This window comes from Xenopus laevis, chromosome 1S (assembly GCF_017654675.1).
Source record: "Xenopus laevis strain J_2021 chromosome 1S, Xenopus_laevis_v10.1, whole genome shotgun sequence".
Taxonomy (NCBI): Eukaryota; Metazoa; Chordata; class Amphibia; order Anura; family Pipidae; genus Xenopus; species Xenopus laevis.
Window position 1 is genome coordinate 151520982 of NC_054372.1, and position 16070 is coordinate 151537051.

General features: G+C 38.8%; 1 protein-coding gene across 1 annotated transcript in view; it reads right to left on the reverse strand.

Annotated features, from left to right (window-relative positions):
* The window catches only part of cux2.S (cut like homeobox 2 S homeolog), a 224333-nt gene that overhangs the window by 122737 nt on the left and 85526 nt on the right, over positions 1–16070 (reverse strand). Inside the window, exon 2 of the mRNA XM_018244218.2 lies at positions 4542–4652. Within this exon, the coding sequence (XP_018099707.1) occupies positions 4542–4652 (111 nt within the window). The remainder of the gene's footprint in view (positions 1–4541; positions 4653–16070) is intronic.

Consider the following 16070-nt stretch of genomic DNA (forward strand, 5'->3'; position numbering starts at 1 on the left):
TTTATACTCTCACCAACAGGACCATGGGCTAGCACGGGATTATGCTGCTGAATTAGATAGGCAGTGGACAATAATGAGGGTGCTTTTATCAGTCAATGTACAATGAAAGACAAACCTGTGCCTGTCACCATTTTAATACTATAGATCAAGGGTCCCCAACCTTTTTCACCCATGAGCAACATTCAGATGTAAAAAGAGTTGGGGAGCAACACAAGCATGAAAAATGTTCCTGGGTGGTTCCAAATAAAGGCTGTGATTGACTATTGGTAGCCAATATGTGGACTGGCAGCCTTTAGGAGGTTCTGATTGACAGTACACCTGGTTTTTATACAACCATAACTTGCCTCCAAGTCTGGAATTGAAAAATAAGCACCTGCTTTGAGGCCACTGAGAGCAACATCCATGGGGTTGGGGAGCAACATGGTGCTCACGAGCTACTGGTTGGGGATCACTTCTATAGATGAACATATAGAGGATACATATAGAGCAAGGTCGAGTGATTGGCTTGTGGCAGAAGCAATTTTTATAGTGCCAGGCAAGCAAGTGCAGTGGGGCGGCAAGGAGGGATTTGGCTAGATGGATCCCTGAGGAAGAAGCTCCCAGAAGTTCCCAGCCACCGCAGTTGAACACTGCCTCCCTCCTGTTGCTCAACTCCTTGCAGATGTGAGTGAACCTAGGCAAGTAGTTTAAGTTAGATGGACCTTGTTTGTAAAGAACGACACCATAGAAGACACCTGCTCCAATCACAACTTTCATTTTTAAGTTGGTGAAACAGTCATAGGGAACAAATTCTCTGGATAGACAAATAGTCATTGATTTTGGTCCACACAACTGTTTCATGGACTTCAAATTTGCAGAAAAGCATTTTTCTTTTAGAGGCCAATGGTACCCCTATTTCTTATATTCCAGTATTACTTGAACCTTTCATCTTCATGACCCAGGGTCATGTAGAATTTAAAAATAGTTGCTTCTCGTCTGTTTGTAGTTAGTTTTGCTATTGGCTAGTTAAAAGCCCACAAATGTTTTTTGACATTTTGAAGAGGTTATTTTCAGGTTATTTCCATCAACCAGCCGCACCCTGCAGTTTCTGTTTGCTACTGTTCAGTATGAAGGTAACTAGCAAATAGTTTCAGCTCATTAGAATGAATTCCTTGATATTTTTGATAAAAGAATGTTCTGATATCCTTCATTCTACCATTTATCATCAACTCTCTTAGGTTCTTCTATTCCATTTAGTGATATTTCAGAACTACCTTGATTCAGTACATTGAGAAAAACTTGAGGAAGGGATTTAATCATAATCTACCTTCCTTGCAGGTGCTAGCATTGACTTTTGTGAATTTGATAAGATAGGTATCAGGGACAGATATACCATTTATCTGGTCTTTTTCAAAGACTATGTCTGAGAGAAGTTTTCTCTGCACTTACATTCAGTACTTTAAAATTGTAGGCTGTTTGGCTTCTGCAGTGCCCTGGTCACCTATCAACATTTTAAGTTTTGACATTTTCAGAGACTTATTGAACTGTTTTGTTACTGCATACTTGAATGATATTTTTGTTTATTCCACTTCCCTGGAATAACATTGTCTGCATATGAAAGAAAAAAGCTGTCCAATGTGAAATTTAAAAAATCCTTTACGTTTTGACATTTTCACCTCATACCTGTACATTCCATGCATGTTCAAGATAGAAATGTCGGCTCGCACACCCAGGCCTTCAGTCAGGATAGCCAGGTGCTCAATGCTGGAGGGATCGGCACCCTCCCCAAGGTCAAATGGTAGAAATACACTGGCACACACGGCAATTCAAGCAGGGAAATCCCTTGTGTCTTTATTTGCAGAAAAGCAACGTTTCGGGGTACAAAGGGGTACTACCCCGAAACGTTGCTTTTCTGCAAATAAAGACACAAGGGATTTCCCTGCTTGAATTGCCGTGTGTGCCAGTGTATTTCTACCATTCCATGCATGTTGCAATAGCCCACTCCTAATATTATATGCAATGCTGTTAAAGGGTGTTGGGAATTTGTACCTAGGGTTCCAAGGTTTATAATTTCAAAGGGGGACACAATTCAGGGAGGAAAATGTGTGTGTGCTCTGAAACGTTTCACAAACCATTTGTTAGAGAAAACTGAAAAACACACATATTACAGCAAACAGCAAACTGTTAGGACACTGAGAATCAGAGTTGTACGGGGGATATCCTTGGAAATAACTTATGGGTGCTCTATAAAGTTGTGACTGAAGCTGATTTGTCAGTACATTGGGCAATGCCATTATAGAAACATTTGTTTAAGTGGACCTGTCACCCAGACATAGATAAAAAGCTGTATAATAAAAGTTATTTTCAAGTTAAACATGAAATACCAAATTCTTTTTTTTATTAAACGATTCATAGCTGTTGTAAACTCATTTAAAAATCTCAGCTGTCAATTAAATATTTCCTGCCCCTCATCTGTGCCTTAGGCATAGGTGCGGAGCAGGCAATAACTTTCACTTTCCATTCAGCACTTTCTAGATTTTACTGCTCTCCCCACATCTCCCTCTCTCTTTACCATTTTATTGTGTAACCAGTGCATGGGGATGGACATCATGTCCCACATTTTGGTGCACAAACAAGACTTTGGGATGATGCAAGGCTTGCCTTAATAAGGGCAGTGACACATCAGGAGATTAAAAACTAGCGATAAATCGGTGATTCTCTGGGCAACTAATCTCCTGCACTCTCCAAAGCTTTCACATAGGCAATAATGTGTATCGTTGGTGGTAAAACACGTGTCGCTCCAGTCTCCAAAAATCACTACAAGCGAAACTTCAAACGATTTTGGGAGACTGGAGCGACACGTGTTTTACCACCAGCGATTCACATTATTGCCTATGGGAAAGCTTTTTACTGGAGAGTGCATGAGATTAGTTGCCCAGAGAAGCAGCGATTTATCACTAGCGATTAATCTCCTGGTGTGTCACTGCCCTAACAGTGTCCACAAAATGGCTCCTGCCTCCTTGCTATAGTTATGAATTCCCAGACCGATGGAAACAAGATTAAAATAATTTATATAGTGTAATTAAAGTTTATTTTGTTTGACTAATGTGATAACATAGGATTTGGAATATTTTTTTTCAGGTGACAGGTCCCCTTTAAGGGTTAGTTCACACGAGGAGATTCAGGGAGATTTTGTCGCCTGGCGACTAATCGCCTCGTCTTCTGAGAGACAATCTCCTCGAAACTGCCTCTGCGTGTATTCCCATAGGCTATAATGAAAAGTCGCTCAAAGTTGCCTATGGAAAATGCATTGCCGCGTGTGCTTTAGCGCAGGCGACTTTTCATTATAGCCTATGGGAAAACACTCTGGGGGTCATTTATAACACTGGGCAAATTTGCACCTGGGCAGTAACCCATGGCAACCAATGAGATGATTGCATTCAGTACTCAGCCTGCAGCTGGCTGATAAAAGCTAATCACTGATTGGTTGCTATGGGTTACTGCCCAAGTGCAAATTTGCCCAGTGTTTATAAATGAACCCCACTGAGGCAGTTTGGGGAGATTTTCGCTCAGAAGACAAGGCGATTAGTCGCAAGGCGACAAAATGTCCCTGAATCTCCTCGGGTGAACTAACCCTAACATATGTACATAGAATATTCCAGTCCATGTCAAAACTGAATACAGGTGGAACAATTTTATTAGAAGGGGAAGAATATACAATCAGAGGCAGATTTACGTAGCGGGTGCCCCTAGGCCACTGCCGTTCACCGCCCCTGTCCCCTCCCCTTAAATTGTGCAAATTTTTATTATCGGGACCGGAGCAATGGGGATTGGCGCATGGGAATTTAAAAAATGATTGTATCTCCAAAGTGTTTTTGAACCAATGTGGGTGTGGCTGGGCAGCATGCCGCCCCCCCTAAAATCCTGCCGCCCTAGGTGGCTTTTCCACAAATCCAGGCCTGTATACAATACAGAATAAAAAATACAAATGAGGAAAGGGTGTAGAAAAGAAATAATGTGAAAGAGCAGCAAAGTGGGCATGAATACTACAAAGGGGCACAGGTATTTAAACAATGGTGACACAACTAATCTCTTGGACAGAGAATGAGGGGACACAGAAAGAATGGAGTTATCATCATCTGTGATCAGTACTCCAGTCTACCAACTTTTTCTGTCTGGAAGATAATTACAGCTGCACAAATACACACAGGTAAGCAAGTGCATTCCTATGTTGCCTGTAATGAAGTATGGCTCTCCAGTCGTTGTCTCACCTGGGATGCTGGAAGTCATAGTTGAGCTGAATATCACTGTTATATATTATAGTACTGAAACTATCTAATGATGCCCACAAAGGAGATATGAAATAATCAGGCACTACGAAATAATCAGGCACATGAATACACTTTATCAGACAATTATTCTGTGATGTAATGTGCAGAGTTGCATCAGAAGCAATAAATCCTTGTACATATAAAAACAAATTCATAATCACACCCAGTCATTTTGAGGCTCTGCTGCTCATTTAGGGATGCATTCATACAAAAGTGAATATGCTATAGTACCTCTGGGACATTTTTCTTAAACTCACGGCTGAGTTCAATAAGCTGCTTGTGGGAATGTTCGCTCTCTTCCTGCCGTGCAGCCAACTCTGACGCCAGGGAATTCAGCTCTTTCTGCAGGAAGAAAAGCAGAGGGGTTGGCGTTTTTAATAATACACATAACCCATTTTATGCCCAAGTCTACAAAACTGTCAATTCTGAGAGACAGACTGAAAAAAAATTGACTGCGAGGATGAATTATTTAAGAAAGAAAACTATGTATTCAATGCTAAATCATGGCGGCTTTTAAATAATAAGACGCTGCTCTAATCAATATCTCTCAGTAAAGTTTCTTTCAAAGGGGTTTTGAGAGCGTAGGTTACCCAGAAGTTTATTTGTAGCGCTGCAAGATACAATATACTGTTGTTAGGCACCTAATGCATGGAACACTCTGCTGCCAGCGAACATATATCAACAGGAGGGAATGAATCCAGACCTGACTTACTTCTACTTAAGTGTTCATAAATAAGCTTTATAAAGATATATACATGACTTTTTAATTTTAGTGCAATATTTGTAAGTGGAACTGCCCCCATACTGTTAGCTGACTCCTTCCACATTAAAGATTAAATCAAATGCAGTTCACACTATTAAAGAGGGACTGACCTCACTTTGGAGTAGTAAATTGTTTTTTTTTTCCACCTTCATCTAAAAATTAGGAGGAGATTAAAGACAGTCATATAAAAAAGTTTGGGAACCCCTCTCAACCTGCATACTAATTTACTCCACTTTCAAAAAAAAAAAAGATAACAGTGGTATGTCTTACATTTCCCAGGAACATCTGCGTACTGGAGTGTTTTCTGGGCAAAGATTTTTAGTGAAGCAGTATTCAGTTGTATGAATTGAAATCAAATTTGAAAAACTGGCTGTGCAAAAATTAGGGCACCCTACGCAGCGTGTAGTCCTTAGGTGCACACGGGTGACGTCACAGCCTGGCGCATTTCTTCTTATGACTTTCTCAAAGGCTTCACCAAAGTTGAAGTTACTCAGGGGTTGGATATTCCAACACGACAATGACCCTAAACACACTTTAAAATCTACAAAGTTATTATGCAGAGGGAGAAGTACAATATTCTGGAATGGCCGTCACAGTCCCACGACTTGAATATCATCGAAAATCTATGGGATGATTTGAAGCAGGCTTCGATCAAATTTAACTGAACTGGAGAGATTTTGTATGGACAAATGGTCAAAATACCCCCATCCAGAATCCAGACACTCATCAAAGGCTATAGGAGGCGTCTAGAGGCTGTTACATTTGCAAAAGGAGGCTCAACTAAGTATTGATGTAATATCTCTGTTGGGGTGCACTAATTTATGCACCTGTCTAATTTTGCATATTTTCTGTTACTCCAATAAATTTTATGTCACTGCTGAAATACTACTGTTTCCATAAGGCATGTTATATATTAAAAGGAATTTGCTACTTTGAAAGCTCAGCCAATGATAAACAAAACTCTAAAGAATTAAGAAGGTTCCCAAACTTTTTAATATGACTGTATGTCTCAACACTGTTCAAAATAAAAGAGCCACCCAGTAAACTCATCCAGAAATGTTTTACATGTATATTTGTAAATGTAATTGGCAAACATCCCAAATACAATTATCTAGAGGTCTGTTATCCAGAAAACCTATTATCCAGAAAGCTCAGAGTTACAGAAAGTTAATCTCTCATAGACTCCATTTTATCCAAATAATCCAAATTCCTTTTCACTGTACTAATAAAAAAATACCTTGTACTCAATCCAAACTAATATATGATTAATCCTTAATGCCTATGTGATTTTCTAGTAGACTTAGGGGGGTTATTTAACAAAATAACGGAAGGTTCTCACTCTTTTCTGAAAACTACTCCAACCAAATCCTCACTGACTTTCCCCCCTATTTATCAATACATATTCACAAAAATTTCTTGCGCAGAAAAAGTCACGATAAATTGTATAGATTTTGTGCTCGAAAGGTACCATTTTTTCGCAAAATCACCCGAAAGCTACAATTTTTTTCGGAAACCCAGCTCAGCTCAGAAAATCATCCAATTGTTAACGGCACAACTGCTATTGACCTGCACTGAATTTGAGTCTTAACAGAGGAGAACTCTAGACTTACCACTACCTCTTAACCAGGTAGTAGCTTCAGGGCTAGTGTACAAATAGTGTGTAACTCTTTACTCTGAAGCCAAACACTGCAAATAATGCATTTAAACTATTTAAATATTTAGCACAATTTTGTCTGATTAGTGTCAGTTTGATGCATCAGTCGCAACTTGCCCTGGCAATTCGTAATGATGCTGGAAATACTGGGGTGGGGTAGGGGGAAATTGTTGGTAAAAATATTGCTCCTAAAATTTCACTTTACACACTCTAGTGCGGTAAGAAAATGGCCTCTATAATGCTTCCTAATGAGGTCACCAGTTTAATAGCTTTCACTAGCGTGACTGCTCACAGTGAAGTTTTGTAGTATAAGAATAAGAAAATGCCCCCTTTTTTTATCAACATAAATGAGTTAGTGAGGAGTTCCGTGGCTACATAAAGGAAGAGCAACCAAGCAGAGAGATGAAAAAAATATCCAACACACATGACCACCATCAGGTTCAACAGACAGTAGTCCTAATAAGGGGTCCATTCAAATAAGAGGGCCTGGGTCCAGTAATGTAACTAACTCCCGCAAGACCAGCGTGCAGGCCGAGCAGCCGGACCCTCCCCCACCCCTCTCCAAAAGCATTTTTCGCTGTGGGTTTGATCTCTGCTGAACCGCCGGCAGGCCCTGAGGGGGTGCGGGCCCTGGTGCAGTTGCAACCCCATAATTCCGTCCACTGCCTGGGTCGATCCTAATGGGGCAGGGTTTGGGTGAATCAAGAGCAAAACTCTGAACACACAGAAGACACAAGCCGACAATCAGGAGCTCAGCAAGCCTCACTTCCTTTTCCTCAGAATCCTACCAATCACATCAGACAAACAAATAGAAAAAGAGAAAAGGATTTAAACACAAAAGGTGCAACAAAAGACATGAGAGAGAGGACAATGCAAGCACAGCCCTGGTTATTGGATTCCAACACCGTCTGCCTCCCCAATCAATTGCAGCCAGACACTGACCTGAAAACATGAGACAGACTCAGAAAAATAAGGAGGTTGGGTTCAAAAAAGAACAGGAGACAATGTAATTGTGTCATTCCGTCAGTCGGCTGATGCCCTAGTCTTCCCATTCTTTGCGTCACTATACTACAAATACTGGCCAGAAGGCAACCATAGCCACGTTGTAAAATACAAAATATACACATTACCATTATATATTTATAATTACATAAAAGGATAGTGTATAAGGTATTTGTATACTTGTAACTTTAAAAAAAAAACAGCAGCCCCATCTGGCTTTATGGGAGATATGATAGGTATACAAACACAAGATGATCGGTTAAAGGGAAAGTCAACCCAAAAAATAATTGTTTGCCTAATTAAAGAAAACCTAATTCTAAGAAACTTTGCAATATACATTCATTACAGTATTCTTATGATTTTTAAGCTATTATATATATGCAATGCTATTAAAAGCAGTGTTGATCTGTCACTTTTGGCTCAAACTGTTGATACAATGTAAGACAATGCAAATGATTAACAGACCTGTCTTTGCTAAGGAACAAAGGGGCAGATTCACTAAGCGCCGAATTTGCGCTAGTGTCCGCTTCGCTCACGTCGCAACACTTCGCTAGGCATAGAGTCAGCAGGACAACCCTAATTCACTAAAATCACTAGTTGCGTCCAAACGCTGGTGAAGTTGCGCTAGCATTACTGTGCCAAGCGAAGCGAAGTTGCGATAGCGTTGCCTAATTTGCATACGGCGGGAAGTTAAAGTTGAATGGACGTATATGTTGCAGCCAATACATTACACTACACGAGCCCGGGAAACCTTCATAAAATTAAATAAAGTTGTTATATTGCCCTACACATGAGCCCAGTGTATAGTTTATGTGCCATATGTTAGGAAATGTAGGATGGAAGCCAGTTTCCCCTAGAAAAAATTTATGATCTTTTGTAACCCTGAAAAATGAAAAGTCGCCAGCGTTTTTTGGGAGTTTGAAAAATTTTCAACTAAATTTTGAGGAACTCCTATCTACTCTATTGCACTTCACCTGGTCTGAGGTGGCGAAGGCAAGTCTGGTGCAAGAGGTAACGGTCAGTAAAATCCGCATCTTAGTGAATTTGCATAGTTGCATCCCTTCGCCAGAGCGCAACGTCGCCAGGCGTAAGGGAGCGAATTACCGTTACAGTCTATCTCCTTTGTAGCAAAGTTACGCCAGTGCCCGTTACTAAGTTGGCAAATTTTCGCTAACGTTGGTCACTTTGCCCTTTAGTAACTCTGCCCCAAAAGACTTTTGCAACATTGTTTAAAAAGTAACCAGGAATTAAGCAAATGCTGCTTTCAGTAGCAATTGTTTTTACAAATAACCTTAAAAGCACAGAAAATTTATTTTAAATGTATATTGGAAAGTGGCTTTGAATGTTTTAGGTTTTCTTTTATTAGGCACATTTTTATTTTGGTGCTGACTTGACCTTTAACAAAATGTTGGATATGGGGTGCCCAAGAGGAGGTAGGCCCTCAAGACATCACATCTCACCACATTCTTTAATAGTTGTACATGTTACAATTTGTCTTTACAATTTAACATCACAGTGATAACATGATCTTTGATCTATTTATTTACATACAAGTGCTTATAATATAATTATTACACAGAAATTCAAGGGGCTGCCTGCACAACTCATACTGCACTTGCTGACAGGTCAAAACCAGATTATTATGTTGTGCAATTTACCAAGGGCCACTGAGGAATTCTGTCTGACAGCACATGCCAGCTTGGACAAACGCAATGAAGCATATCAGAAATAAGCCCAGGCCGAAAACTGGAAGGCAGCACACTAGACTGGAACCCAGGTCTTTTTGGACTGGACATAAATTAGGAGATCTAGTCAAACTTGTATTTATAACAGATATAGAGTAGAGCCTGGTATATTTAATACACATACACACACACATATATATATATATATACACATATATATATATATATATATATATATATATATATATATATATATATATATATATATATATAAATGTATACTTATATATTTTTATATATACATATGGTGTATATATAGATGCAGGTACCTGTTATCCAGAATACTTGGGACCTGGGGGTTACAGATTAGGGGTCTTTCAGTAATTTGGATCATCATACCTTAAGTGTAAGTTAATTTAAAATATAATTTAAATATTAAATAAACCCTATAGGATTGTTTTGCTATCCAATGAGGATTGATATGTTAAATAGGATTAAGATGAAGATACTGGTTAGAGAGAAAAAGGAAATCATTTTAAAAAAATTGAATTATTTCATTAAAATAGACAAATCGCCCACACTTGCAACCCGTCTGACACAGTGGCGTAACTACCGGGGGAGCAGGGGGTGCAACTGGGCCAGGGCTGGAACCCCCGCAGCTATTTAGAAGTTTATTCCGCAGCTCTCCAGTTTGCAATTGCTAGGGTCCAAATTATCCTAGCAACCATGCTTTAATTTGAATAAGAGGCTGGAATAGGAGAGGGTCTGAATAGAAAGATGAGTTACAATACAGAAGGCTAGTTGAAAGTGGCTTAGAATTGGCCTTTCTATAGCAAAGTTAACTTAAAGGAGAATTCAACCAGTAACTAAAAAAAAAACCACTAGTCATTCAGCTTTCCATGAAACATTGTCCTGTGAAGGCATAGACCTAAAAAAGCCATGGCTCTATTTCCCAGCAATTGAACAGATTGCAGCTGCTGTCATTCACCAGTCAGAAGCCAGAGAAAAGACAAAAACACACCAACATCTGATTTCACAGTGTTAAAAATCAGATTATAATTGCTTCTAAATTACTGATAGTGTAAACAATTATAGCCTCTACCAACGCTATTTAAGACCAGACCAATTATAGGGAGTGCAAGAGAACAAGTAACGGGCAATATAATTTCTTTCATATAACTTAAAGGTTTCTGCACTACCGTGTGCCTTGATGTTGATAAAAGAGTCATTTTCTATGATGGGAGTCTGTAGCAGGATGCATTGAAGCCAGATGCAGCCCTCTGAGGAGTTTTGCAATGACCCCAACCTGCCAAGTGCTCCAGAGGCTCATTGGTGTAACATTATCTGCTTCATCAACTGACCTCATAATATGTGGTATTTGGCATCACCAGACCATTACATGGAAAAACTTCATCAATTATATTGTTTCAGGTCTGCCCTCTCACATTGCATAGGAGCACCACCAAGATCAGAACCAGAAACAACTTTAAATCGGTATACAAGGCATATCAACAAGTAAAGGCCATAATGATCCCAGGTTATTTAAACTAAGAGAAAATACTAATAGTTTAGGTAATCTTCAGAAACTATTGTGCCAAATCTCTGCAACTTTTCTCTGGGGTTAATTCTTTCCACAATCGAAGTTCCGTAAGGAGCTGGTGTCGCTCCAAATGCGGCCAAGGCAGTAAATATTATGCTTAATAATAGTTATTCATAATGATTAAAGTGTAGTGTGGTAAGCCTGGTATTTGTCACCTAAAGCAACAGAATAAATATATATATATCTATATATATATATATACATATATATATATATATATCTATATATATATATATTATTGGCCATGCATTTCTTTCATATAAACTATATATTTTGCCTCTGTAAATATACCTTTGCGTTGGTTTGCCCAGGACTGCAAGTAATTTCTCAGTGCCAGACATGGCTAATCATTATTACCTGGCATTAATTAGCAAATCGAGACCTGCGTACACCGATCTGCTGTTAAATGTAACCTAATTGGCATATTAACAATTAGTGGTGAAGATCAAAGAATATCACATGCAAACATTTTGTATCGCTGCGAGCATCAAACCGGCTGATGTAAGGAGGCTCAAACAATCACCGATATTGCAGATATAATTGGCCGCATTAGCCTGCTAATGTAAATGACTCCAGGGAGGGAAGGGGGTGTCTGCAGCCTCAGAGCCAAGCCAAACATTTAGTGTGAAAAGCATACATAACTAGTAGTGGAAGCTTATAAATTGGTCATTTATCTATACAGAATTAGGGCATATGAACACTAACAGCAAACAAAGCATATACAGTATATACAAAATAGAAGATGTGGGAAACGGCAACTGGGAAAATATAACTAATCAGGAGGATGGGATGCTTTATACAATACTTTTTTCTAACAGGGGCAGTTGATGAACAACAGAATTTGCTTGCCCTAACTCTAAAATTAGTTTCAGGGCCAAGTAATGTTACACATAATGTAAGACTAAATGAATATGGCTAGAAATGGCTTTCTGCGCCAACCAAAATGTCCAGCATCTCCACAAGTAATGCCTGCCGAGGCCGGGGCCGGTATTACAAATTTACTGGCAATGTAGCTGCCGGTAAATTTGTAATACCCTTAAAAAGACCCCTTGGCCCACCCCCAATCCCCTGTAAACTTAGCTTGTCCTTCAGTTTTTATATTGTGATTTATTAAACACCTATTGGGGTTAAAAGTCTGAATAAAAAGTACTCCAACTCAGACCTGCCGAGTTCATGTACAAGTCAGTGACCCATTGATATCCTGATCTGTGCTGGGTTTCGTTCTATAATCTGAATATTTTGTGGTCACAGTTTTCAGCAACAAATCCAAAAAATTCATACAATTCAGATTTTTTTCACAATTTTCTTGAGTTATTTTCCTCGCACAATACAGTTTTGGAAAAATGTATTGATAAATAGGGAGAAAAAGTCAGTGCGGATTTGGTCAGAGTAGGTTTCAGATTTTTAGGTTTTCGGATTTTGATAAATAACCCCCTAAACTTGAAACCACTAAGCGTATTTATGCAGCGGTCGGATTTTTAAAAACTGAGGCGAGAACCGCGGCGGAAAAACGTATGTGTGTCCATAGCCTTAGAGTTGTAGTATTTCTGGTCAGGGGATCTCTGAGGCAGCACACAGACCATCAAGAAAATGTGATTCAAGGCTAGAGATGTAAAAGGGCAATATTTACTTAAAAATATACACCAGTTTGGTAAGATTCTTTAATACTTTTAATATTTAATACTTAATTTGATATAAATTATCTGTTGCTTAAATAATAATTTTGGGGTATAGTTTTCCTATAAGAAGGATATCAATGAGCTGGAGAGAGTGCAGAGACGTGCAACTTAACTGGTTATGGGGATGGATATTTAAATTATGAGGGTAGATTGTCAAGGTTGGAGTTGTTTTCTCAGGAGAAAAGATGTACTCTTTATAAGTTATTAGGGGGCATTACAGACCTCTAGCGGGAGATCTATTTTTCCATCTGTATTGCTTGATATAAATACTTGAAATTCTCCTATTGCAGAGGTGTAAGTCTCACTACCAGGAGACCTGAACCACAACTTTCTGCACTTCACTGAATTCTGGCTGTTGTGCTTCGAAGAGAATCAGAGAAGACATTTCAGATCTGTATAGTATATAATGTGTGTATTATTGTCTCTAAGCCCTTAAAAGATCAATTTGGAAGGCTACTGTAACATCTACATAAAAATTGGAATGATGATCCAACTGGATGCACATTTTGAATATAGATATAAATCAGAACTGTGTATCCATACCTCCTGTAACGCAAGGTATCCCAAACTCAGAACAAACCGCTAAGTCCACCTATAACCAACGCCTTTTGCTTCAGGAGGAGCCCTCCACTACTCAGATGCCGCCTGGTCTTATAGTGAGATACCCCCCAAGTTTTGAAAATTGGAAAGAGGGACAACATTTTTTTGACCATTTATGGCCACGCCCCTAAATACAGTGTCTATTTTACAAAACTTGGCAGGTTATGGAAAGTTTGAACACATTTATGTGCCACACCCCTAAATACAGTGCCTATTTGACACAATTTGGCAGGTTATGGAAAGTTTAAACACATTTCTGGGGTTTTAGAGTCATGGTTTATGTGTTATTTCAGTTTTGCGAATGAAGGTGAAATTGCCCTTTAAGTTGTGAGTCTGCTTATCTTAAATAGTTACAATTGTATGAAAATGCAAGTGCTGAGTGTTCTGGGCTCTCTGCCAAAAGCTCTTATTTTAATTAAGTTTCTTCCTCCGAAGTCAGTGCAGGAGATCAAAGAGAAACAGGGGACATTTCAGTAAAAATTACCCGGGACTGCGGGCTGAGCTAATTTAAAATCTGTTGAGTTGAGTTATGGTATTATAAAATTGAATCTACACAACCTAATAGGTCAATAGGAGTTTTCTGGATAACAGGTTTCTAGATAATACCTGTTGTCCAGAATGCTTTGGACTTGGGGGTTTCCAGATAAGGGTTCCATCAGTAATTTGAATCTTCATACCTTAAGTCTACTAAAAATTATTTGTCATTAATCAACCCTAAAAGGATTGTTTTGCCTCCAATAGGCATTAATTATATTTTATTTCTTTGCTAGGCTCAAGTTACAAGGAACTGTTTCATTACAGAAAAAAAAAAAAATTAAAAATTTTTTAAAAAAAATATTCCATTAAGACGCAGTCTGAGTGAAGGCATTTCCATAATTGGTAGCTTTCTGGATACTGGGTTTCTGGATAGCGGATCCCATACCTGTACTGCCTTATTTTTGGTGGTTTTTATATGGCCTGATATTGAATTGATAAAAATAGGTAAATATAACCTAAATGTGTTTTTGTCCATTAACACATTAATGGAGGAACACTGAATTATATCCAAAATGGATCTTTATAAAAAGCATTTGGTATCAGTGTTGGCCAAAAAAGACATAAATCTGCAAAAGAATATCTTGTTAATAAGAGTTTAACTAAATTCAAAATAGACAGAGAAGTGATTGATTGCATTCCATTCAATACAGAGGTCTGGAAAATAATGAATTATCAGGCTGAGGATGATGTGAGATGCACACAAAGACCAAGATGTGTCTTTTAAAGGTTCACAATAATAGCAGGGATGCAGATGGGTTTTATATTTTTTGTTTTGCATCTAATTGCAATCAACAGCAGACATCTGACACATTGACAGCATCAGCAAAATTGCTGCTGAGAGCACAGAATCTTTGTCTAAAAATAATCAGACATTCTGTACACCACTGTTTGTTATAATGGTAATCGATGCTGGAGGCTTTGAATTCCATCAATGTATAGATCTGTTCTGTTCTGCCTGGTGATTGTGTTCTGCACACACATACTCTCCGGGTTGAAGGCAGAGGCAGACACACTGTGTGATTAAGATAAGCTCAGATTCTTTTCATACATTCCTTATCAGTTCTAATTCTCCACCAGGCAGAGATGTTTTGCAGAGGTTAAAGATTAGTTCAGCTTTTCAGACGCCAAATCTGAGAGGTATTGATCAATAAATTAAATCAGGGGCAATCAATGGGCCAATAAGGAGAGTCTAGCCAATGCATTATTAGTGGCGCCCACAGACCAAGAGCTTTCATCAAAACATTGCTTTTTTGGCTCCAATCCAGCAGCTAGCCTGGCTAATAGACTCCCACAGCAGTTGAGCTCCATCCCAGCAGAAGAGCAATAAATTTCTCATCAAACAGCCGATAGAGAAACAAGATGAACATCTGTTTTGCTGCAATGAAACCCCTGTGTTCCTCAGAATAACACACTACCTGCAAAGCAGGTCTGACAGACCACCCCAAAGGCAGAATTGGCTTCCACCGAACGCAGCTCTTTTCATCCGCTGGTTATTTTAATCCTTTTATTTAATGTGACTTTGTATTCTTCACAGCTGCCTGTGCAGCTTTATCAAAACATATTCCCACTCAGTCAATATTAAGAACCATCCAGGGATCCCATACCATGAAGGCAATTTTATAATACCATTATGTGGCAATGTAACTTCATTAAAAGCTGTTTATCCCCTATAACTATTTTAAAGCACTATTCCTCAGCCATGAAGGATAGTCTTCCCGAAGACCAAAGACTGCAAGAGCTTTTTTTTTCTCCCAAAGAGAATCTCCTTGCAATATGTCTTTCTCTGCAAGACAAGAAATCGCTGGCCTTTATTTAAGAAGTAAGCATGGAAGATTTGTACAGTTATATGAATAGTACTTACGGCTGGGCTCTCTGTAACCTTAAAAGCGCCACAAATCTTTTTTCTCTGATCAGTGACTTAGAAGCTGAGACATATATCAAACCGCTGTCAGATAAGCTTCCATTCTGTTCACTGAGGTTTAATCAGATTCCTAAACGGGAAAAGAAGAAAGACCACCGTTCCCAATATCTACCCTCAAGTGAAAATAGAAAAATACAGAAATTTCTGTTTTTACTATAGTGTCCCTATTTTATCTCCCAAAATGTATTTACCTGCAAAGCTTCAATGTGGTTTAAAGGCTAGCCTAAACTGATATTTTTCTGTTGAAATATTGACGCTAATATTACACGACAAATGTTGATTTGTTACCACTACGCTAATTCACTAAAATGCAAAGTTG